Raw genomic sequence first — 25,065 nt, 5'->3', positions numbered from 1 at the left:
ACCATGCTTTACACTGAATTTCTTTCTGTTGTTGTTGGCAAACAATCACTGAGTACTGGTAGGAAAACACCCCCTCTTAGTGTACCCTGCTTCTGAGCCAGCGCCTGTTGACTAGGGTCTGGGAAACTTATATCTGAGCCAGAGTAAGGTCAGGGGCACCTCTGTTTTAGAGTCTGGGAACTCATCTGCATGTCTGGCTCTGTCTGGCTTTGCAGTTCCTTGGACCAAATGAAAACCTAAGTGTATCAAATAATTAATCCTAAACTCTCTAGACTTTGGGATAGGAAGACAGTAGAGTTTACTATAGTTGATGCTTCATTTCCTTGTTCGGGTATTTCTATTTGTTCATTGTATTAAGATGCTCTGATGTTAAATGGAGAAAAACTGGTTATGAAACTCATATATATAGAATGTCATGGACTGAAAACAAGCCTCTAGGTATTTACCAGGAAAGGTGAGTGATGATTATCTCTAGGCGGTGCTTTGCACTTCTATTTCCAAATATCTACACCTTCTTTTCTAAAGGAAGTTTTTTGAAAAATAAAATAAATGTTATTTTCAAAAACATACTATGATGAACATTACTGTTTAAGATGAATATGCTGTTTATGAAGGAAAGAGTGACCTAGAAATCTTTCTTAAAGGAGTTTATTGAGTACTTTTTATGTGCCAGACATTATTTCAAGCATTTTGTTATTTATTCATTCATTTAATCCTCAGAATACCTTATGAGGTAGGTTCCAATAGAAACCTATCAGCATGGTCCCTAAATCTGTACCTTCAGCCACTATGCCATGCTATTTTATCTTCAAGTCCTTTTTAACTTAAAGTTACCACGTGCATAGGTTATAAAATATGAAAAGCAATGTGGTCAAGGTGCTGGCTTATTAAGAAAGTTCTGTATTTTCATATACCTGTTGCCACTGGAAATATCAACACGTGTAGTACTTTCCCTCATTAGGAATTATTGCTGATAGCAAAGTTCTTCTGTCTCCTGCTTCTCAGTGTCAACTTCACCATGAACCATCACATTGAACTCCAGGGCTCTGAAGAAATTGCTCACTTTCCTAACTCCTGGTACACTAGTTAAACAGTTCGGTTTCATTCTGCCTGTCTTCAGCCCTGCACCCAATTGGTTGCCTAAGATTGGGACTAAATTGAAAGATAGGAAATAACTATGATATAATTCCCTCTATGAAGTTTATTTTTAGCTAATGGGCCTTGTCTTGCTGTTCATTTCAAAGCATAAAGAGGAGAAGTCAGGTGGGGCTTGACAGATGACTAATTCGAAATTGAGCCACCTTAATCCTTTGTGACTTGACTCTCAGTCTCTCATTTCTCACATTTTCTACTGTAAGTAATTCTTTGCAGAAGTAACTATCTTAGAGAGCACAGTGGGCTACATACGGCTTAAGCTTTTGTTAAAACAAACAAAACAAATGATTGTGGCCCAGGAAGCCCAGTTTATGGAGAAGCCCTTGACTCAGTGGCTGGAGATCTTGGGTGTGGTTGGATGCTGCTGCAGATTAGCTGCTACAAGGCGATCTCTGTCATCCTCAGTTCCACATTTTGGGAGTGAGTGTTGAACTTAGGTTGGAGAGTGTTGAGCGCTCGTGTTCAAAAGTTCTACTTGACCTGCTTCCCAGACTGTGGACGGTTCACGTGACTCTGTGGTCTCAATTTCTCTCAAGCCCTGGGGCCATTGGAAAGACTATATATGATACTGTTTTGATGAGTTTTTTTTTTAAGAAAAATGATGGTGGTGGTAGTGGTCAACAAAGTAATAGCTTTATGGTCCCAAGTTGACCAAGTGTTGATTGCTTTATAATTTTTTTCTTCTAAAAATTGAGAGAGAATTATCCCCAATATCTTCTGTAGCTTCAAAGCATTACCACAAGTAGAAGGCAAGAAAGCTGGAAGTGTGGGTGTTAACTATCCCTGCTTCCATCTTGGCTGGCTGGTGTTTAGTTTATCTTTCATGCAGCGATGCTTGAATTGGTACAGTGTAGTTGCTGGTCAGTGTGAGATTTGTGTTGCTGACTTTCTGTTGTAAAGTTTTGTTAGAAGTAGTAGTGGGATATGTTAGTTCTATTTTTGAAAAGGGTAATAAAATGTATGATAGGACATAGTTTTAAACAAAATTTAGACAAAAGGGAACCTTTAATTTCCCAGGTTGATGACTTTATACTGTACTGTACTCTAACCTGGTCACTTTCAGAGTGTGATTTTGTTGTTGACTTAACGTAGCTGTCTGTGTTGGTCCAGCCAGACTCTAAAAGAGCAAGAGAAAGTCACAACTTATAGAAAGTCAAATTCTAAAGGGTAACAAAGAGATAATAGTCTCGTGGCTGTTATATTAAATATATACATAAATAATATTCTACTAACATATAGTTAACAATACAGTTTTAAACAATGAATAAAAATGGTCTTTGGCTTATAAAGGTTGCATAATTCAAGTTTTTATTGAAGTATAGTTGATTTACAATATTGTGTTAGTTTCATGTGTACAGCAAAGTGATTCAGTTATACCTATATATATTTTTCAGATTCTTTTCTATTATAGGTTATTACAATATATTAATTAAATTTTCTTAGATAAAAGGGCCATTGCTGGGAAAGGAAACTGGTGGAGAGAGGGACAAGTATATGCAGTTCACTTCCTTAAAAGTAATAGTCCAGGGCTTCCCTGGTGGCGCAGTGGTTGAGAGTCTGCCTGCCAATGCAGGGGACACGGGTTCGAGCCCTGGTCTGGGAAGATCCCACATGCCGCGGAACGACTGAGCCCGTGAGCCACAACTACTGAGCCTGCACGTCTGGAGCCTGTGCTCCGCAGCAAGAGAGGCCGCGACAGTGAGGGGCCCGCGCACCGCGATGGAAGAGTGGCCCCCACTTGCCGCAACTAGAGAAAGCCCTAGCACAGAAACGAAGACCCAACACAGCCAAAAATAAAGAAATAAATGAATAAATAAATAAAAATTTAAAAAATTGTAAATATATTATAAAAAAAATAAAGTAATAGTCCATGCTTAAGTTATAATGTAAGTGGATATTTACATTTTCATTTAAAATATATTTTCAAAAGCTATGTGCGTGGCTATTAAGAACTGAAGGTAAAAGATTAAGGGTGAAGTGAAAAAGCATGGTGCTAAAATACCAATCTGTGAAACTAATGAATTTTTTTCAGACTGTAAAACAAAGCCAAACTGGTACAAATCTGTATTTACATTATGTTGCATTTCCATTTTGAAAACCACATTCAAGACAAGCTACATTTAAATTCCCTTCTAGCTACAGGCACCCATGCTTCAGTGTATAAATGTCACTGTTGATCTCGATCTATAACCAAAGAAGAAATGATCAAATTATATATGAAATAGGATTTTATTTTTAATGTTGCACCCAGCATTTTGGCCTTTATTGTGTCAGCTGTTCAACACCATATTTATTTATTAATCTTTTACTTCCCATTGCCTTCTTTCACTCCAGAAATGTCTCTTTATTTAAAAGTGTTTAGGTCTTGAGTTTTGACCATGGCTTTCCTCCTTTGTTCCTTGCCTTGTTTCCTCTAATGCAGTTGTTCAGTTGCCAAGCATTAAAATGAAAAGCAATATGCTTTTAGCTCAGATAGAACTCTGAAAATCACAGTTATTCATTCAAGAAATATTTATTGAGCAATTGCTAGAAACTGGCTTTTACTAGGGGATGTAACAGGTAAAAAGACAATGACTGCCCTCATTTTGTTCACATCCTAGGGAGTGACCCAGGCAGTAAACAGAGAGACATGTAATACACTATCAGGTGGGGATGAGCACAGTGAGAAAAATAACAAACGCAAGAGAGTGATGCAGTGGCTTTTCTTTGCGGGCGGGGGGGCTGTGTTTGGTTTTAATTGCTGCGCGCGGGCTTTCTCTAGTGGTGAGCAGGGGCCACTCTTCGTTGCGGTGTGCTGGCTTCTCATTGCGTGGCTTCTCTTGTTGCGGAGCACAGGCTCTAGGCACACGGGCTTCAGTAGTTGTGGCATGTGGACTCAGTAGTTGTGGCTTGCGGGCTGTAGAGCGCAGGCTTAGTAGTTGTGGCGCACGGGCTTAGTTGCTCCGCGACATGTGGCATCTTCCCAGACCAGGGCTCAAACCTGTGTCCCCTGCGTTGGCTGGCGGATTCTTAACCACTGTGCCACCAGGGAAGCCCCGCGGTGGCTGTTTTAGATTCATAGGTCAGAGAAGGTCTGCCTGAGCAGTTGACATTTTTGAGCAGAGACCTGAAGGAAAGAGCAGGCCCTGAGAACACCCAGGAACAGTGTTTTAGGCAGAGGAACACCAGGGCCAAATCCCTGAGAGGGGGCAGCTGGTGGTTCCCAGGAAAAGTCGGAGGCCCTCAGGTGGGGAGAGTGGTGGGTGATGAACTCAGAGAGGCAACTGGGGTTAGGCCAGGGGTCCCCACCCTCTGGGCCGCAGACCGGTACCGGGCTGCACAGCAGGAGGTGAGCGGCGGGCTAGTGAGCGAAGCTTCATCTGCCGCTCCCCATCGCTGCGCTGGCATTACCACCTGCACCATCCCCCCACCCTCCCCCAACCCCCCGAGTCTGTGGAAAAATTGTCTTCCATGAAACCGGTCCCTGGTGCCTAAAAGGTTGCGGACCGCTGGGTTAGACTGTGTGTTGCCCGAAGCTCAAATATGGGCTCTGGATTCTATTCTAAATGTAATAGAAGCCAGGAGAGGGTTTGGGGAGTGGGGGAGTAATGTAGTCTGACTTTGGTTTTAATGTAAAGGCTTACTCTGGCTGCTCTGTAGGGAGTAGACTGTCAGACCTGGCCAAGGCCAAGTCTACCCACAGAGCTTCCTGAAGGAGACAAGTGAATCATTTCTAGGCCCTCCCCAGTTGAGGGAAGGTCAAAAGGATTTCAAGGCTTGAAACCCACACCTAAGAGTGGGTGACGTGGCTTGATCCACGGGAAACAGGTGCCTCAAACGGTGATGTTGGCTGTTTCTGGAAACTGACACGGTGGTGGTGTAAAAGGGGTGAGCTTGCAATCCTTGCCCTTCTGGTCTGGCAGATACTTTGCACACCCAGACCTCGGGTGTACCTCTACCAGATCCTGCAGGAGCAGTGGGGAACCTTATCACCCACTGGCCTTGGTCAGGTTAAAAGCCTCTTTACACCATGTAAAAGAAACTTTGGAACATGTCCAGGCCATGCATTATACTTGAAGATCTTTGAACTCTCGAGATTTTACCTAACTCAGGCCTTTGGGTGCAAGCAGTATCTTAGAAAGGTAGCTGAAAGAAAACGGTACAGAAGATGTAAGGAACTGTGGCTGTTCTGTGTCTCTGTGTGAACTGTCCTCCCAAATTCTCCTTTGGCCTGTTTGTATAGAATGGTGTGGGCCTTTCATACTTTTCTATGTGTTGAAAATGTCTGATTTAAGTCATTCAAAGGCTTAGAAGTTACAGCAGTCCTTTTTTTTTTTTTTTTTTTTTACTGTTTCCAGCTTTCTTTACATGTAATTGACATAGAAGGTATAATTGAAGGTGTACAACGTGACGAGTTGATATACATATACATTGCAAAATGATTCTCACAATAAGGTTAGTTAACACTTCCATCACGTCACATAATTAATTATCTTTTGTGTGTGTGTTTATGTGTGTGTGTGCACGCGTTGAGAACACTTAAGATCATTTCGTTAGCAACTTTCAAGGATATGATACAGTATTGTTGTCTATAGTCACCATGCTGTACATTACATCCCCAGAACTTACTCACCTTATAACTGGAAGTTTGTACTCTTTGACCAGCATCTTCTTATGTTCCCTTACCCTCTAGTTGCTGGTAACCACTATTGTACTCTCTGTTTCTATGAGTTCAACTTTTTTAGATTCCATATGTAAGTGATATACAGTATTTGTCTTTCTCTGACTTATTTCACTTATCACAGTGCTCTCAAGATCCATCCATATTGTCACAAATGGCAGGATTCCTTCTTTCTCATGGCTGAATACTATTTCATTGGCTATCTGTACCACATTTTCTTTATCCATTACTGCATCAATGGACATTTAGGTTGTTTCTATACCTTGGCTCCTGTGAATAATGCTGCAGTGAGCATGGGAGTGCAGATATCTCTTCGAGATCCTGATACCATCTTTTTCGGATGTATACCCAGAAGCAGTATTGCTGGATCATATATATGGTAGTTCTATTTTTAATTTTTTGAGGAACCTTCATACTGCTTTCCATAGTGACTGCATCAATTTACAATCCCACCAACAGTGCAGGAGGGTCCCCTTTTCTCCAAATCCTTGCCAACATTTCTTATCTCTTGTCTTTTTGATGATAGCCATTCTAACAGGTGTGAAATGATTCAGCAGTTCTTTTTTGCTACTGTACGTCCCTGTGGAGGAAGCAAAATGGGCCCTTAAGAACTTTCACTATCGTAATCTACACCTCAGTAGCTTACATATAGATGGTGGGTGAGGGTCACTGAGGACCACTTACCCATCAGCTCTGTGTCCTCAGGCTCGCACTGCAGAGCCTACCTCGCAATTGCGATACTGCACAATTTGAATTTAATTGAACCACTCAAATGCCCTTATGAATCCTTCCCGAAAGATAAATAATAAAACCAGCTACCATCTCTTACAAACAAATTGAGCAGAATGTGTTACTAAAATAGTCTCATTCAAACCGACCAGGTTGTGGAAGATGGTGTGTTCTTATTTACTGTGCTGCTCACCATTAAACTGTCCTCAAATATGCTGTTCCCCCCACTCACCCAAACACATTATTCCTAAAGAGCTATTCTTTGTCGCTGTCAGAACACACTTTAGTCTCTAAGGGGATTCTAACTTGGCGATTCATAGCAACTGGAAATGATCTTTTGTTTTATGTGAATGAATCTCTTGTGAGAAGAGGTACAGACTTGGCAGGAGAGAGAGAAAGAGAGCGAGAGCCCTCCTCGCCCCTCATATGCACATGTGAATGAGCTCTCTCCTCGCCTTCTGGGACCTTTCTTCATGAGATCCTCAGTGAACGTCATCATGAATATTTTTTATAAGTAGGGAAGCTGTACTCTTTTATCACAAACTGTATTTTAGCTGTGTTTTTCCATTTTAAAAATTCAGTGGCAGTGCTTGCAGCCTTGGGAATTACTTTAACTGAAAACAACTCTCTCCAATTTCTTCCTATTCTTGCTAATGATTTTGCTGCCACTAAATTATTTCTAATGGCTGTAGAACCCAGAAGTCAGCTTCAGTCCAGAGGCATATTAAAAGAATCACCCAAGATCACTGAAAAGCAATTTAAATTTTTACTGGATAAAGAATCCCAGGGGCTTCCCTGGTGGCGCAGTGGTTGAGAATCTGCCTGCTAATGCAGGGGACACGGGTTCGAGCCCTGGTCTGGGAAGATCCCACATGCCACGGAGCAGCTGGGCCCGTGAGCCACAATTGCTGAGCCTGCGCGTCTGGAGCCTGTGCCCCGCAACGGGAGGGGCCGCGATAGAGAAAGGCCCGCGCACCGCGATGAAGAGTGGCCCCCGCTTGCCGCAACTGCAGAAAGCCCTCGCACGAACCGAAGACCCAACACAGCCAAAAATAAATAAATAAATAAATAAATAAATAAATAAATAAAAAAGAAAATCCTTTAAAAAAAAAAAAAAAAAGAATCCCAGAGGCATCTCATTCATAAACCTACTTCACAATGTACTGAAATCTATTCCCGTGAATCTCTAGGTCTCTGCCACTCTGGTGACTTTTTGTCTGTCTTTCTTTGGACTGCCTCCAAAATCTCCCCTCTCTAATCTTCTGCAAAACTTTCCACTCCAGCCCAATTCTTCTCATTAGCTCTGCTCTTTCTGGTGTAAATGCAGGCTGCTGCAGTTTTCCGCTAACCTCCTCACCCCGTCGCCAGACTGCATCACAAAAGAGCACAAGCACGTCTGGCCTGCTGGTGAGTTCCCTTGGGAGAGGGGGAGGGGCCTGGGATGCTTAAGCATCCGGATTATTATCTGAGAATCTTTTCCTTCACAGAAATCCACTTAAGTCAGAACCCAGTTAAAGGAATTACATCAGATCAACATTAAGATGTCCTTCGTCCTTCACACACACACACACACACACACACACACACACACACACCCATTGGCCAAATTGTTCAATGTTTCGGATAACTCTATGGCAGTCACACTAAATGGGAAGAGTTTCTGGAATGATCATAGAATTTCCTAATCCTGACCAGCCATCCTGCAAACTCATGACCCTTGATCTTGGGCAGCAGTGAAGGATTAACTGTGAATGAATCAGCAGAAATTTATTGCCAGTCCTAGAAAAACAACTCTCATTTCAAGCCCTCTTGACAGTGGAATGACAGTGGAGTTTTATCGACTTCATGTACAAAGGAAGGCATGTGAACCCCTCTGTTAGCATCTGTTCGTAATTGCTGTTATTGCCTTATAGTTTACCCCTAAAAAGAAAATAACTGTTTACGTTTATTTTAGATCTTATTTTATCATAATACATTTTTTAATGCCTGACCTGAAAAGGTTTATCTTTATCTTTTTTTTTTTTTTTTTTTTTTTTTCCACACACACACACTGTATTTTATTTTTACAAGAGATAAATAGACTGACACCAAGCATTGTACATGGATGACCACAACAAAAGCAACAATGATTGCAATTACCAAACATGAAACACACTCATACTATGTCATAATATTGACATTCAGTCCAGTAATCCTCCACTGTAACAGCTCCTTTACTTTGCAGTGAAAATTGATTTGTATATTCTTTGCCTCTGAGTCCTTGTGGGATTTTTTTTTTTTTTTAATTCAGACAGAAAGTCACAAAAATTATACTCATCCTCATCAGTTCACTCAGTCCCATGTAATTAATTTTTTTTTTCATCTTTATCTTTTGTTAGCACTTTTATGAGTTCATCAGTTTTTCATTAGAGTTCTGAAAATGCTTATTCATTCAGTTCAGCAGTACAGTCAGTTACCAGAAACCTGTACTTGTCAGAGTCTTTTCCATGAATTTCTTGAAGATGAAACCCTTTTATAGGAACATACTTGCAAAATCATCAGAGTACACCCAGAACTGTCTGTAAATGACAGAAGACTTAAAAATGACCATGGTTAAAGATTTGATGAAAGTTCATAATAATGCAGTTGACAAGAAAATTAGTTATTTCTGAGATATACATTTTAAAGTAATAACTAGGATTATTACTTATAACCTTATACCAGAACATATAAGATTTTAAGAAGTTTCCTGTAATGTCTGAAACATTTATATTAACATATTTCCATACATATTTCCATACAAATACAAATATAAGATTTTTAGAAATTTCATGTAATGTCTGAAACATTTATATTCACATATTTCCATACATATTTCCATACAAATACAAATATAACATTTTTAGAAATTTCATGTAATGTCTGAAACATTTATATTAACATATTTCCATACAAATAACCCAATGAAAGTTTAGAATTAGTTGTTTTGTTTGTTTTTTTATACTGCAGGTTCTTATTAGGCATCAGTTTTATACACATCAGTGTATACATGTCAATCCCAATCGCCCAATTCAGCACACCACCATCCCCACCTCACCGCAGTTTTCCCCCCTTGGTGTCCATATGTCCATTCTCTACATCTGTGTCTCAACTTCTGCCCTGCAAACTGGCTCATCTGTACCATCCTTCTAGGTTCCACATACATGCATTAATATACGATATTTGTTTTTCTCTTTCTGACTTACTTCACTCTGTATGACAGTCTCTAGATCCATCCACGTCTCAACAAATGACTCAATTTCGTTCCTTTTTATGGCTGAGTAATATTCCATTGTATATATGTACCACATCTTCTTTATCCATTCGTCTGTTGATGGGCATTTAGGTTGCTTCCATGACCTGGCTATTGTAAATAGTGCTGCAATGAACATTCGGGTGCATGTGTCCTTTTGAATTATGGTTTTCTCTGGGTATATGCCCAGTAGTGGGATTGCTGGGTCATATGGTAATTCTATTCTTAGTTTTTTAAGGAACCTCCATATTGTTCTCCATAGTGGCTGTATCAATTTACATTCCCACCAACAGTGCAAGAGGGTTCCCTTTTCTCCACACCCTCTCCAGCATTTGTTGTTTGTAGATTTTCTGATGATGCCCATTCTAACAGGAGTGAGGTGATACCTCATTGTAGTTTTGATTTGCATTTCTCTAATAATTAGTGATGTTGAGCATCTTTTCATGTGCTTCGTGGCCGTCTGTATGTCTTCTTTGGAGAAATGTCTATTTAGGTCTTCTGCCCATTTTTGGATTGGGGTGTTTGTTTCTTTGATATTGAGCTGAATGAGCTGTTTATATATTTTGGAGATTAATCCTTTGTCAGTTGATTCATTTGCAAATATTTTCTCCCATTCTGAGGGTTGTCTTTTTGTCTTGTTTATGGTTTCCTTTGCTGTGCAAAAGCTTTGTAGTTTCATTAGGTCCCACTTGTTTATTTTTGTTTTTATTTCCATTACTCTAGGAGGTGGATCAAAAAAGATCTTGCTGTGATTTATGTCAAAGAGTGTTCTTCCTATGTTTTCCTCTAAGAGTTTTATAGTGTCCAGTCTTATATTTAGGTCTCTAATCCATTTTGAGTTTATTTTTGTGTATGGTGTTAGGGAGTATTCTAATTTCATTCTTTTACATGTAGCTGTCCAGTTTTCCCAGCACCACTTATTGAAGAGACTGTCTTTTCTCCATTGTATATCTTTGCCTCCTTTGTCATAGATTAGTTGACCATAGGTGCGTGGGTTAATCTCTGGGCTTTCTATCTTGTTCCATTGATCTATGTTTCTGTTTTTGTGCCAGTACCATATTGTCTTGATTACTGTAGCTTTGTAGTATAGTCTGAAGTGAGGGAGTCTGATTCCTCCAGCTCCATTTTTTTCCCTCAAGACTGCTTTGGCTATTCGGGGTCTTTTGTGTCTCCATACAAATTTTAAGATGATTTGTTCTAGCTCCGTAAAAAATGCCATTGGTAATTTGATAGGGATTGCATTGAATCTGTAGATTGCTTTGGGTAGTATACTCATTTTCACAATGTTGATTCTTCCAATCCAAGAACATGGTATATCTCTCCATCTATTTGTATCATCTTTAATTTCTTTCATCAGTGTCTTATAGTTTTCTGCATACAGGTCTTTTGTCTCCCTAGGTAGGTTTATTCCTAGGTATTTTATTTTTTTTGTTGCAATGGTAAATGGGAGTGTTTCCATAATTTCTCTTTCAGATTTTTCATCATTAGTGTATAGGAATGCAAGAGATTTCTGTGCATTAATTTTGTAACCTGCACCTTTACCATATTCATTAATTAGCTCTAGCAGTTTTCTGGTGGCAGTTTTAGGATTCTCTATGTATAGTATCATGTCATCCGCAAACAGTGACAGTTTTACTTCTTCTTTTCCAATTTGTATTCCTTTTATTTCTTTTTCTTCTCTGATTGCCGTGGCTAGGACTTCCAGAACTATGTTGAATAATAGTGGTGAGAGTGGACATCCTTGTCTCGTTCCTGATCTTAGAGGAAATGCTTTCAGTTTTTCACCATTGAGAATGATGTTTGCTGTGGGTTTGTCATATATGGCCTTTATTATGTTGAGGTAGGTTCCCTCTATGCCCACTTTCTGGAGAGTTTTTATCATAAATGGGTGTTGAATTTTGTCAAAAGCTTTTTCTGCATCTATTGAGATGATCATATGGTTTTTATTCTTCAATTTGTTAATATGGTGTATCACATTGATTGATTTGCGTATATTGAAGAATCCTTGCATCCCTGGGATAAATCCCACTTGATCGTGGTGTATGATCCTTTTAATGTGTTGTTGGATTCTGTTTGCTAGTATTTTGTTGAGGATTTTTGCATCTATATTCATCAGTGATATTGGTCTGTAATTTTCTTTTTTTGTAGTGTCTTTGTCTGGTTTTGGTATCAGGGTGATGGTGGCCTCATAGAATGAGTTTGGGAGTGTTCCTTCTTCTGCAATTTTTTGGAAGAGTTTGAGAAGGATGGGTGTTAACTCTTCTCTAAATGTTTGATAGAATTCACCTGTGAAGCCATCTGGTCCTGGACTTTTGTTTGTTGGAAGATTTTTAATCACAGTTTCAATTTCATTACTTGTGATTGGTCTGTTGATATTTTCTGTTTCTTCCTTATTCAGTCTTGGAAGTTTATACCTTTCTAAGAAGTTGTCCATTTCTTCCAGGTTGTCCATTTTATTGGCATAAAGTTGCTTGTAGTAGTCTCTTAGGATGTTTTGTATTTCTGCGGTGTCTGTTGTAACTTCTCCTTTTTCGTTTCTGATTTTATTGATTTGAGTCCTCTCCCTCTTTTTCTTGATGAGTCTGGCTAATGGCTTATCAATTTTGTTTATCTTCTCAAAGAACCAACTTTTAGTTTTATTGATCTTTGCTATTGTTTTCTTTGTTTCTATTTCATTTATTTCTGCTCTGATCTTTATGATTTCTTTCCTTCTGCTAACTTTGGGTTTTGTTTGTTCTTCTTTCTCTAGTTTCTTTAGGTGTAAGGTTAGATTGTTTACTTGAGATTTTTCTTGTTTCTTTAGGTAGGCTTGTATAGCTATAAACTTCCCTCTTAGAACCGCTTTTGCTGCATCCCATAGGTTTTGGGTCGTCGTGTTTTCATTGTCATTTGTCTCTAGGTATTTTTTTATTTCCTGTTTGATTTCTTCAGTGATCTCTTGGTTATTTAGTAACGTATTGTTTAGCCTCCATGTGTTTGTCTTTTTTACGTTTTTTTCCCTGTAATTCATTTCTAATCTCATAGCGTTGTGGTCAGAAAAGATGCTTGATATGATTTCAATTTTCTTAAATTTACTGAGGCTTGATTTGTGACCCAAGATGTGATCTATCCTGGAGAATGTTCCGTGCGCACTTGAGAAGAACGTGTAATCTGCCGTTTTTGGATGGAATGTCCTATATATATCAATTAAATCTATCTGGTCTATTGTGTCATTTAAAGCTTGTGTTTCCTTATTTATTTTCATTTTGGATGATCTGTCCATTGGTGTAAGTGAGGTGTTAAAGTCCCCCACTATTATTGTGTTACTGTCGATTTCCTCTTTTAGAGCTGTTAGCAGTTGCCTTATGTATTGAGGTGCTCCTATGTTGGGTGCATATATATTTATAATTGTTATATCTTCTTCTTGGATTGATCCCTGGATCATTATGTAGTGTCCTTCCTTGTCTCTTGTAACATTCTTTATTTTAAAGTCTATTTTATCTGATATGAGTATAGCTACTCCAGCTTTCTTTTGATTTCCATTTGCATGGAATATCTTTTTCCATCCCCTCACTTTCAGTCTGTATGTGTCCCTAGGTCTGAAGTGGGTCTCTTGTAGACAGCATATATATGGGTCTTGTTTTTGTATCCATTCAGCCAGTCTATGTCTTTTGGTTGGGGCATTTAATCCATTCACATTTAAGGTAATTATCGATATGTATGTTCCTATGACCATTTTCTTAATTGTTTTGGGTTTGTTTTTGTAGGTCCTTTTCTTCTCTTGTGTTTCCCACTTAGAGAAGTTCCTTTAGCATTTGTTGTAGAGCTGGTTTGGTGGTGCTGAATTCTCTTAGCTTTTGCTTGTCTGTAAAGCTTTTGATTTCTCCATCGAATCTGAATGAGATCCTTGCCGGGTAGAGTAATCTTGGTTGTAGGTTCTTCCCTTTCATCACTTTAAGTATGTCATGCCACTCCCTTCTGGCTTGAAGAGTTTCTGCTGAGAAATCAGCTGTTAACCTTATGGGAGTTCCCTTGTATGTTATTTGTCGTTTTTCCCTTGCTGCTTTCAGTAATTTTTCTTTGTCTTTAATTTTTGCCACTTTGATTACTATGTGTCTCGGCGTGTTTCTCCTTGGGTTTATTCTGTATGGGACTCTCTGCGCTTCCTGGACTTGGGTGGCTATTTCCTTTCCCATGTTAGGGAAGTTTTCGACTATAATCTCTTCAAATATTTTCTCTGGTCCTTTCTCTGTCTCTTCTCCTTCTGGGACCCCTATAATGCGAATGTTGTTGCGTTTAATGTTGTCCCAGAGGTCTCTTAGGCTGTCTTCATTTCTTTTCATTCTTTTTTCTTTAGTCTGTTCTGCAGCAGTGAATTCCACCATTCTGTCTTCCAGGTCACTTATCCGTTCTTCTGCCTCAGTTATTCTGCTATTGATTCCTTCTAGTGTAGTTTTCATTTCAGTTATTGTATTGGTCATCTCTGTTTGTTTGTTCTTTAATTCTTCTAGGTCTTTGTTAATCATTTCTTGCATCTTCTCAATCTTTGCCTCCATTCTTATTCCGAGGTCCTGGATCATCTTCACTATCATTATTCTGAATTCTTTTTCTGGAAGGTTGCCTATCTCCACTTCATTTAGTTGTTTTTCTGGGGTTTTTTCTTGTTCCTTCATCTGGTACATAGCCCTCTGCCTTTTCATCTTCTCTGTCTTTCTGTAACTGTGGTTTTTGGACCACAGGCTGCAGGATTGTAGTTTTTCTTGCTTCTGTTGTCTGCCCTCTGGTGGTTGAGGCTATCTAAGAGGCTTGATGGGAGGCTCTGGTGGTGGGTAGCGGTTTATCTTTATCTTAAAGGTGACTTCCATTCGGGGAGAGGATCCATATTGTGATAACATTCTCTACTAGTTCCGTAATGGAAATCAGCAAACAAAGAGAATTTTTGTTTTTATCAGAAATTAACTCTACTACACGTTTGTGGGAAAGTCAAATAAGAGCCTGGGGTCTGAGTCAGACTGCCTGGTTCAGGGCCTGGCCCCACTCCCACCACTTACTGGATGGTATAGCTGGATGAGTGAACGTTTCCTTTTGATGGAGACATTGACGGTTCTCTGTCTTAGAGCCCTGTGAGCATTAAATGGGCTGTTGCATAACAGATTTTCTGAACTGGATCTGGGACATTTAAAGGGCTCTATAAACGATAGCTCTCTTCCTCCGCCTCTTCTTCCTCCAATCCCTCCTCCTTCTCCTCCTCCTTACTCCAGTGAAGGAAGACATCCTTGATTTATTACTTGGTCTTAATGCTAAGATCATATATCAAAATTGTAGTGTATAACAGAAGGCTTAAAAGGAAGTTATCTTTCAAAATACAAAGTTTTTGTAAAGACATTGCAGTATTTACTGTATACTGTAGAATAGCTTCCGTTTTCTTCCATTAGATGCAGTGGTGGTCAAATCGCCATTGTAATGAAAAGTCTCACAACCCTTACTTTGATTGGTATGTTAATTCCTAATTTAAGGAGCACAGGGATGATATCTTCTGCTGACAGAAGCTCCAGACGCCTGACGAGGGAGGCTCTGAGAGTTTCCCTGATGTTACCCATAAATGTTAGTTGTCTTTTTTTTTTTTTTTAATTAATTAATTAATTATTTATTTATTTATGGCTGTGTTGGGTCCTAATTTCTGTACGAGGGCCCTCTATAGCCGCGGCAAGCGGGGGCCACTCCTCATCGTGGTGCACGGGCCTCCCACCATCGTGGTCTTGTTGCGGAGCACAGGCTCCAGACTCGCAGGCTCAGCAGTTGTGGCTCACGGGCCTAGTCGCTCCGCAGCATGTGGGATCCTCCCAGACCAGGGCTCGAACCCACGTCCCCTGCACCGGCAGGCAGACTCCCAACCACTGCGCCACCAGGGAAGCCCCGTTAGTTGTCTTTATAACTTTTATTTATGTCACTGTGATTTGCAAATATGTCCAAATCCTTTCTGAATCCATTCATACTTTATGCCTGTACGTTTCTCAGAGTAATTATTTCCTGTGCTTTGCGGTTTAAAAAAAGAACTGGCTTAGTGGTTAGAAGCCTGGCCCTGGATTCCAACCAACCTGGGTTAGAACCAGCACTGCCACTTGACCAGCCAATCAAGGACTAATCTCTGCAACTGGAAAATGGGTTATAATACCAACCTCATAGGGCTGACATGAGGATTAAATCAAAGCAGGGGAGAGGACAGACAGCTGGGCGGCAGGCTTTCTCTTGAACGGTTATCAAGGATAAGAGGAACCGCACCAAGAATAGTAGAGAGGACTTAGCTGGCCTCCAGCTTTCCTGTGGTTGGTGGAGAACCAGCACTCCAGAAGAGTCAGAGCAGGGCTCTTGAGAAGCTGGAAAAATGGCTGTCAGAACCACCATGCCTGCCCTCCCTCTCTGGCAGTGGCTTGCCACTCATTCTCTTTCTTGGTTAGGAATTATTACTGTATGACACAAAAATTAAACCCCCTCTCCATAGGAAAGCCTTGGTTGCATATGCATTCCTAAAGGAGTCCAGCCTGGATCTGCATCTGGTTGCATGTCTTTTGTCGGAGCGTGTCAGAAGATGCATGTTCCGGGGCCCTTAATGACTGGCTAATAGTTCCCTGGTCACTGAATGAGCCTCAAATGAATGGAGGAGATGTGCTCTCTGGCCTCTGAAATGATGAAATGATTCAGGAATGGGGCCGGCAGGTCCAGTCTTAATTATTAAGGGTGCTGTAATGAGGGAAGCTTTACCACCCTCTCATCCTTGCAGCTGTGGACACCTCTCAGCTTGTCCTCTTCGAAGGCGTGGACAAGACCCTAAGAATGCTGAGAGGCCATAGCACCCATGCACAGGCATCTCAACGCACTTCGTTCACTCAGAGAAGTCTATCCCCTGCCTCCACGGCACACAGCTGGGAAGCCACCAAGCCAGGCCCAGAAGAGAAAGGCCCTTTGAAGCCGGTGCTCTGTCCCTTGTGATTCACTGCTGTCCCGCCAAAGGGGAAGGAGCTGGGATCAGGTTCAGCGGCAGCTTCTTTGCCCCTAGGATGGATCACACCCCATCCCCACCACTCCCTGTTCTGCATGCCGTGATATCTCCCCATCACCAGTTGAAGGCATACCTGTCAGGGAAGCAGGAAACAGGTTCTGGCAGATGTTGTGTCTTAAGCTCCAGCCCCACCAGTGCCCCACCAGCTGACTCCAGGTAAAAACTCCACCCTCGTGAGACTCTTTGTGGCTGCTTTCTCTGGCTCTTGGCCAGTCTTCTCCGTGTGTTGTTCTTCCTCACCTGACTGGTCCACCTCCACTGCTCCAAGTAAGTTCCACCTTTGCTACACCTTCTTTCAGAGAGAGGGAGAAAGCCTTGGATTGCGATGGTTGGGGGTCTCTCCAGAGGAGATGGTTGAGGACAGGCCAGAGGACAGAAGCTTAGCCTGTAACGGTGGCTTCACTCTGGCTCCCCTGGTTGGGGAGACCGTATCCCCTCAGAATGGAGACTGCCTCTGGTGGGATTCACATACCAGGTCTTCCTGCACCGGCCCTAGCAGCCTCTGCTCCTTACATCCCTCGAGGCCCCCTGGAATCTGCGTGTTGGCCGTACTAGACCACTTGTAGTTGCTCCTGTTTGCCATGCTCTCTCTGGTTGTTGAACTCACCGTCGCCTTGCCTAGACCTGTCCTTCCCACACACACACTAGTGTTCCTCAGCGCTCCGGTGAGATAACGTCACCTCCTCCAAGACTCTCCCCATCCTTGCCTAGGGGGGTCCCTCCCTTCTGTTTTTATTACAGTCACCCCACACATGTGCTTCATGGCTGCAGACATTCTGCACTCTATTTGCTCATTTTCTTAAATCTGCCCCTACTAGCTGTGAGCTCCTTGAGAACAGGATCTGCTTCCCTTCCCTAGGCGTAACCCCAGGACTGAGTACTACGTTCTCTGGCACGCAGTAGGTGCTCAGTGAATACTGCTGAAATGAAGAAGGGAAGAAACCCAGAAAAGACAGCAGGGGATAGCCCAGCACTTGCCTCAAAGACAGAAAGCAGCTAGTTCCTTCCATCACCTCATGTCTGAACGAAAATCAAGAGGTGTTTTTGCCCAGACCTTTTGGGGCCAGAAGTATGTCCATAAATTGGTATAGTTTACAGAGAGCTCATATCACAATGAATAGGAAAAATGCTACAACTCCAATTAGAGAAAAGGGGCAAAGGATATGAAGAGATATATCACAAAGGGCACACATGAATGATCAAAACGGGGGGAAAGTATTCAGTATCACTAGTCAATTTTGAAACATCAAACTAAAATAAAAATTAGATACCATTTTCACCCTTCAATTCATTGCGTATTTTTAAAAAGGATAATACCCTTTATTAGTGAGGGTGTGCTGAAATGAGTTTTACATGACTGAAGCAAGACTATATCTTTTATCTATCTCTGGTTTTCAAATATATCCAAGCATTAGGTTTCACTAGTGAATAAGGGTACAGTAGACATATGAGACTTGCCCTCTTAGTGATATTAACAGTTTTCAATTATGAGATATCATAAAGGGGGATATGTACAAATATGTACAATCTTCCTAATTCCCCTGGTAGAAACCCAGTGGCCAGGGTTTAATCTTCCACAAATATGAAGTCTGAAAACATAATTTCCCTGCTTGTTGTTTTTTAACAGTTTATATTTTTAGACCATGAGCACTTAATGTATTAGAGAATCTTATTTTGAAATTAGTTTGCCTTTATTAGGTTGATTTGAGACACACTCTGAAAAAAAACTGAGAGCATTTTGTATTAAATGCACCAAAGGCTTATTTTAGAAATATTCAAAACATTTAGAACGAGCAGTTCATAATTGCCCTAGAAATTGCTTAATGATAACTATTACATTGGAAAGGGCGAAATCACTTTCTGCAAGTGAGGATATAGTCATTATCGTGAAGGGACTGCCTGACTCAGAGAACTGATAGTGGTCTGTGAGGTCCTTCAGCTGAGTCTCTGCTTTGTGCATAAGGTTTTCCAGAGTTAGTCTGTCTTGGTGGACTGTGGCTGAGTGGGATAGGGTCAGCCTACTCGTGCGGTCAGTCTAGGGTCAGTCTAGCCTGAGGAACGTGCTCCAGGTAGCAGAAGGGTTCTCAGAGCATAAGCCACCCCGCAAGACAGTGGTTTTCCCCGGGCACTGTTTCCCGGCCTCTTCCATCCCCCCGCTCCACACCCCCTCCATTGCTTATCACAGAGCCCAGCCCATAGTAGGTTCTCAGACTCTCCTGAACCTCCTCACCCATTCACTCTTGTGCCCTCAAGGAAGGCCGAGACTAGGAGCTGTGCCAATGGCAGTAATTGAGTTAGGATATAAAGGAAGATAGAGGAACATTATTTTCTTGTAACCCTGGTTTCACTCAAATAATGATCACTCTTCTTTTTCCTGTCATAAAAGTTATTTATTGTTCTTTTAAAATTATGTTATATTTTAATTAAAGCACTCTATGCATTTAGTTAAAAAATGCTAAAGGCTTATCATGGACGATAATATTCCCTTCTCACTTTATTTGTTAACATAGTTAAGTCAGAATTTTCAGTTAAATTCATTTTTGATGTTTACATTATGCTTTTTGTTTTTATACCTTGATGGATTTTGTGCATTAGAAATAGTGTTCCCTGCAGAACCAGCACAGTTTTTCTAAAGCAGCAGCCAACATTTATTGAGCATTTATTATGGGCTAGGCACTGTTTTAAGTGTATTCATATATTAATTCATGTGACTCTATGTGTGAGATTAGGTACTATAAATATTCCCATTTTACAAATGAAGAAACCAAGGCACAGAAAGCATGAGTAAGTTGCCCAAGGCCATATGGCTAGTCATTCAAGCTCTAGAGGGTAAGCTCTTAGCCACCATGAATACTCACCTCTTGAAAAAAATCTCGCCAAGTAAAGAAATAAAGATCCTAGGCATGAATTTGAAGTCGTACCAAGATTTGGGGACTTGAATTTAGTTAGCTTGGGGGGCAGGATGTTCAGTGGGAGAAACCCAAGAGAAGTGAGTTTACACTAAAATGCAGAATAGTTTAGTCTTTTATTTGGTTTGTTTATTTTTATAAATACTGCTTTTACCTCTTGTTCCAAGCCCTCATATTTTCCTGAGCATATAATAATAATAAGTCTACCAGAGAATCTTCATGCAAAATTTGGATGATGAACCAATCCGGAGCATTCAGTGAAGATGCCCAGATGTAGGATTGTTTGTTTGTTTGTTTGTTTGTTTTGTAGGATTGTTTTGATATGAGGACATTAGCGCAGAGTTTTTGAAATCGGAAGAGTCCTGGGAAAGATTCATTCTGGTACATATGTCATTGATCAGAAGAAGACTTGAGTGTGAAAGTATCAATAGATACGAATTTCACCATTCTAGGAAACAACTGTAAGATCCCTTCCTGCCTCAAAGAGTAGCGTTTCTAGAACTCTTGCCTATCTTCCTCCTTCCCCATCTAATATGTACTTTTATGAGAACTGTTAACTTTTTAATAGTTATGACATTATAAACTCACTCCAGCACTCATCTCCTTCTAATTCACTCATTTTGAAGTCAGTTCTGTTGATTATAAATGTAACCTTGTAGCAGATCTTCCATCTGCAAAGCTTGGGAGGAGGACAGGATAGGGGCCAGTGAGTTGTTGACAATGGAAGAATTGACAGGATCCTGAAAATGGGGATGATTCCATAACATCTGAAGCAAGTCCAACCAACTGATCCCCTTCTAGTTCTAAAAACCTAATTTTATATACATATATATGAGGCCCTTTACGTACGTCAAACGTGAGGTGCAGAGATTTGGTGGGAAACAGTGTGTCTTTAACATGATAGAGCTGCCACAGAAACAGTGTAGCCCTCTCTGATGGAATCTGAGGAATAAAATGCTAAAAATATCACCATAGCAGTGCTTTTACCCCAGATCTATTTTTTTGACTGGCATAGCCTGCAACTGTTTACATAGAGAGAAAGGGGAGCAGGTTGGAAACGGGGTGTTAGCCTACAGCTCCTGACGTGCATTTTAAGAAGCCACCTGACAAGATCAACAGGAAGAAAAGAAAAACTGTGAGCAGGTGTGAGGGAGCTAGAGGAGGACAGTCTGCTTGTGGCTCCTCTTAATCAAGTCGGCAGGTTGTCCTGTTGCCGGGCGGGGCTCTCTGGCTTGTAACAGTGGCTCTGCTACTTGCAGTTGCCTCCAGTGTGTGATCTGATGGAGGGGCTGAAGTCCCACACGGATTCCCCTGGGCCCTCACCAAAAGGAAAAATGGATTTCCGTAGTGGTTGTGTCACTGCCATCACCCGAAATGCTCCATTGGTCCACACAGAGTGCCGTTCCTGACGGCTGCATTGCCATGGAAATGTGTGACACGTTGGTTGACGAGTTGTCTGTTTCCAGATGGGCATCTTCATCCCCAGCACCAGCCTTTGAGAGACTTGACAGACCGTTTTTAAGTATTTGCTTTATACGAATTGTGGTTTATCTAAGGGTCTTGCTGGCTTTTTTGTTTCGTACCACGATGGATTCTGTGCAGTGTGTTATGTAAGTAATAATGATAGGTCTGGCTTTGCAGTCGTGGCTGTTTGTTTTTCTTTTTTATCCAGTCATAGCGTGTTCCACAAAGACAGCATTGGCTAGCCAGGCGTGTTTGTTAATGACACGCTAAAACCTATCCTCTTTCTAAATTGGTGACATTATAAAAAGTCTGTCGGTGGGATAACACTGCTTTGAAAGACATGTAGCCAGCAGCTTTTGTTCATTGTAGAAAAATATTAGTAGTTTGTCTACTATTGATACTTTGAATTCGGCTGCGTTTCCTGGAGGGATAAAAAGAGAATGAAGATTGAATATCACTCAGCTGTTTAGAGAGTTTCTGCTGTGGGCTGTGGCTTAGGGGTGGGAGAGGACAGCGGGCAAGGCAAGGGCGGGTCCCCTCTGGAAGAAACCTTTTGCTATGCCGCAGGCAAAGGGCCATCTTTTGGAAGGCTCTTTCAGAAGGTTCTGCTTAGGTCCTAAAATGTTGTGCTTTCCCCATCTCATCATGTGAGGTTTTGTGTCCTCTAGACAAAATCATAGAGTCCACTGGAATTGTGTTTAAAACAAATATGTATGTATGTGTGTAATTTATATGTAAATAATTAGAGACTCGACTCACCGTAAGTAATTAAGATCACAATTTAGTTCAGTTAAATGTTAGTAATTATCCCAGTGAACCATCATTTATAAATATTAATGTTCCGAAGTGAAGTTAGGGAGACCCATCTTTAGCTATTATTTTTTTCCTTTATTTTTGTCTCTGTTTAATTGTATGGGAGGCATAATTAGCCAGTGTCTTTTCTTTTTCAATTAACAAGTGCTTTTCCAACTTCTGAGTAAATAATCCTTAATTAAATGTGCCACATTTATTAATTTACTCTTATTTTTTTCTCTTCTGAATACCAAATTGGAATGTGAAATTCTGTATTTTGTAATTGTGGATCAGAACCCATTGATTAACTTGTTAATACATTTAGGACGTGGTATTCCTAAAGGACTCATTACTGTAACCTCATACCAGTCTTTCTAATTTCTTTAGAAAGAAGTAGAATCAATAACTACCTTGAATTGTCAGATGGAAAACACAATTGGCTCAGCTGTGAACATGGAGTCTTTATTCAGATATATGCAAATGTATTACTTTCATAAGGATGATAATTTTGAGAAACATTGGAACAGCATAATTACTTGAAGAAATATTACTGTAACAAACATCTTTGCGGGTAGCGTGTTAAGGGATAGTATGAGGAAGCCTGAAACTATATAGGAAATGGTATTGTAAATAGTAAGGCAAGAAATTATATAAGCATATAGTCATTGTAGCAAATTAACCACAGGCAGTAAGAAAATATATCGCAACTTCCTAGTGATAGACATCTGTCTATTAGGTAGCCTTTTATAGACATTATTCCATGTCATATGCTAGGCAATCATCAGTTTGTTGGTTGATGAAATTTTCTAATTCCATAATGTCTGTGATTTTTCCTATACACTGGACTAAAGATGACTCAAAGTCACACCTGTTTTTGACCTTAGTGTGCCCAAGTCATTTCCTATTGACAGAAATCTGGTGAAAATGTCATCATTGTCATCACCAAACCTCTACCCTGGAGAGGAGCTTTAATTGCAAGTTTTCCCAAGTTTGTCCTATGATGTATTTTGATACTGGAATTTGTTGTACTCTCTCTCTGGCTGTTGCAAAGTCCAGGTCCCGTCCATGGCCCACTATACTCTCCTGCCTTGAGTGATAGATATACCTGCCAATTAGAGCCGTGTGATATTATGGCTCTTCATGTGTGTGACTTTACAGAGAGATTAAAGTCTGTATGTATCATATGAAATCGTTGCAGACTGTTCCACATTTAATATGGGGATCACCAACAGGAAAATTTCAATTTCCAATTGTTTATATCTATTTGTTGGTCAGTTAAGCTCTTTAGTCTTACTTTGTTTTTCCAAAAGAAAGAAATTCAGGTGTGAACGTACTGCATAACGTTGCTGCCACAGGCATTTTGAACTCGTATTCTCAAGGAGAAAAATCTCCTTAAACCATTATGTGATATGCCCTAATGCGTATAAATTCCAAATAGGCTTTAGATATGGAATAACCTCTGTTTCTGCTGCCACCACCTGCTGTCTGTGAAAGGACCAGGCAGTGCCACTTTCATTAGCTGCCTTCGTGATGCTGAGCTTTTCCCAGTAGACAGAGGAGAGCGCCTCATAAAAAGAGGCTGGTTAAGCTTCTTCCAGATTTTTTCAAATGAACCACATAGAAAGGCCGCAGGGAAAAGGCTCTAACAAATTATGCTGTTGGGCTTTCTTACTGACACTTTTCTCCCATTGTGAAAAAAGTTATAAAATGTCTTTTCTTTTTTGGCACTCAGATGAGTATAGGATCAAACCGGTGGAAGAGGTCAAATACATGAAAAATGGGGCAGAAGAGGAGCAAAAAATAGCAGCCAGGAACCAAGAAAACTTGGTAAGCATTGAATTTCTTGTATAACAATGAATTTTGGTGACAGCATTATAATAAAATCTGCACTGCATGTTTAAACTGCAGCTTACACACTGGCACGAGATTTCTTGAAAATGCCGTTGCTATTTATAGCTTGCCTGGAAGCTGTACCAGTACTCCTGTATCCTGTTTGTTTTTGAACAAGCCCTTCTTTAATCTTCACAGAGAATGTTTCAGGGGAAATGTAGCAAAATTATTAGTATTTCAAAATGGTTAAATTTAAAGGAAAAAGCATAAAGTAGGAATGAGTTTTATGGGGGGGGGGGGACCATTACCTTTTTTTCTTTTTCTCTGCATCCTTTAACTCGTGTCCAGATCATAGTGAATGGCTAAGTTTCATTATTCTCGATATGTAGTGTTGTTAAGGAAGTTGCCTTTCAAAGGAAAATAAGGTACTTTGAAGGTAGGTCCGTATCAAATTTGTACTTCACATTCACACTGTTAAGGTATTGTGGGTTTTGAGTTAACGTGAGAATTCTAATGATCTGAAGCAGACAGTTAGGAACGTCTTTCTCTAATACAAATCAATATACATGTTCCACCTTAATATTCCATCTCTTAAACTTAGTAAATTATCATATTAGCTGATTTCTTAAGAGATTACAGATTGTTAAGAATATGCATTTATTCAGTTATGTTGGAGCAGAATTGTTTTTCTCTTTTATTTTGGGATTAATTGCTTGCTATTTTTTTCATGTTTGAGTGAATGTATTTTTTAAGAAGTTTGCAATGTCATAAAATATTTTCACTTGACTTAAACTCCTTTTTCCGTTATGTGCTTTGTTTTTGTTTTTCTGATTTCTGCGGCAGCAGAGGGAGTCGGCAGAATATTCACCAGTGCTCATGAGTATTTAAGGCTGTCATTTTTCCATGATACACTAATGAACATAACAGGCTCACTCTTTTTCCTCTATTCTTTTCTGAACATATGATCTACAACTTGAAAAACTCAAGTATCAACAACTGAGTATTTTAGATCATTTTAAAGGAGTGAAAAATACTCTGATAAAATTTTGCTTTATAAATGGGATTTGGATTTTAAGGTATCCCTCAAGTCACAGAGGTTCATCATACCTGTGGTATATTTTAACATCAATACTTAAATCCAGAAAAGGTAGCTATGACTAAATAGTGAAGTTAATATTATCAGACTTTTTACATGAATTTTTTTTTTTGCTTTGAA

General features: G+C 40.2%; 1 protein-coding gene across 10 annotated transcripts in view; it reads left to right on the top strand.

The window, feature by feature from the left end:
- The window catches only part of LOC103019325 (uncharacterized), a 192,709-nt gene that overhangs the window by 18,411 nt on the left and 149,233 nt on the right, over positions 1-25,065 (top strand). For 9 of the 10 annotated variants that reach the window (XR_009007192.1, XR_009007196.1, XR_009007191.1 and 6 more), the window contains exon 2: positions 23,752-23,846. Coding sequence is in view for 7 of the 10 variants with exons in the window: in XM_057541217.1 (XP_057397200.1) it covers positions 23,752-23,846 (95 nt within the window). In the remaining 3 variants the exon portion in view is untranslated. Of the gene's footprint in view, positions 1-21,277; positions 21,374-23,751; positions 23,847-25,065 lie in introns of those variants that run through there. The other variant, XM_057541223.1, reaches the window with a different exon arrangement.

Source organism: Balaenoptera acutorostrata, chromosome 1, assembly GCF_949987535.1.
Source record: "Balaenoptera acutorostrata chromosome 1, mBalAcu1.1, whole genome shotgun sequence".
NCBI lineage: Eukaryota > Metazoa > Chordata > Mammalia > Artiodactyla > Balaenopteridae > Balaenoptera > Balaenoptera acutorostrata.
This window is presented reverse-complemented; position numbering and strand designations above follow the sequence as displayed.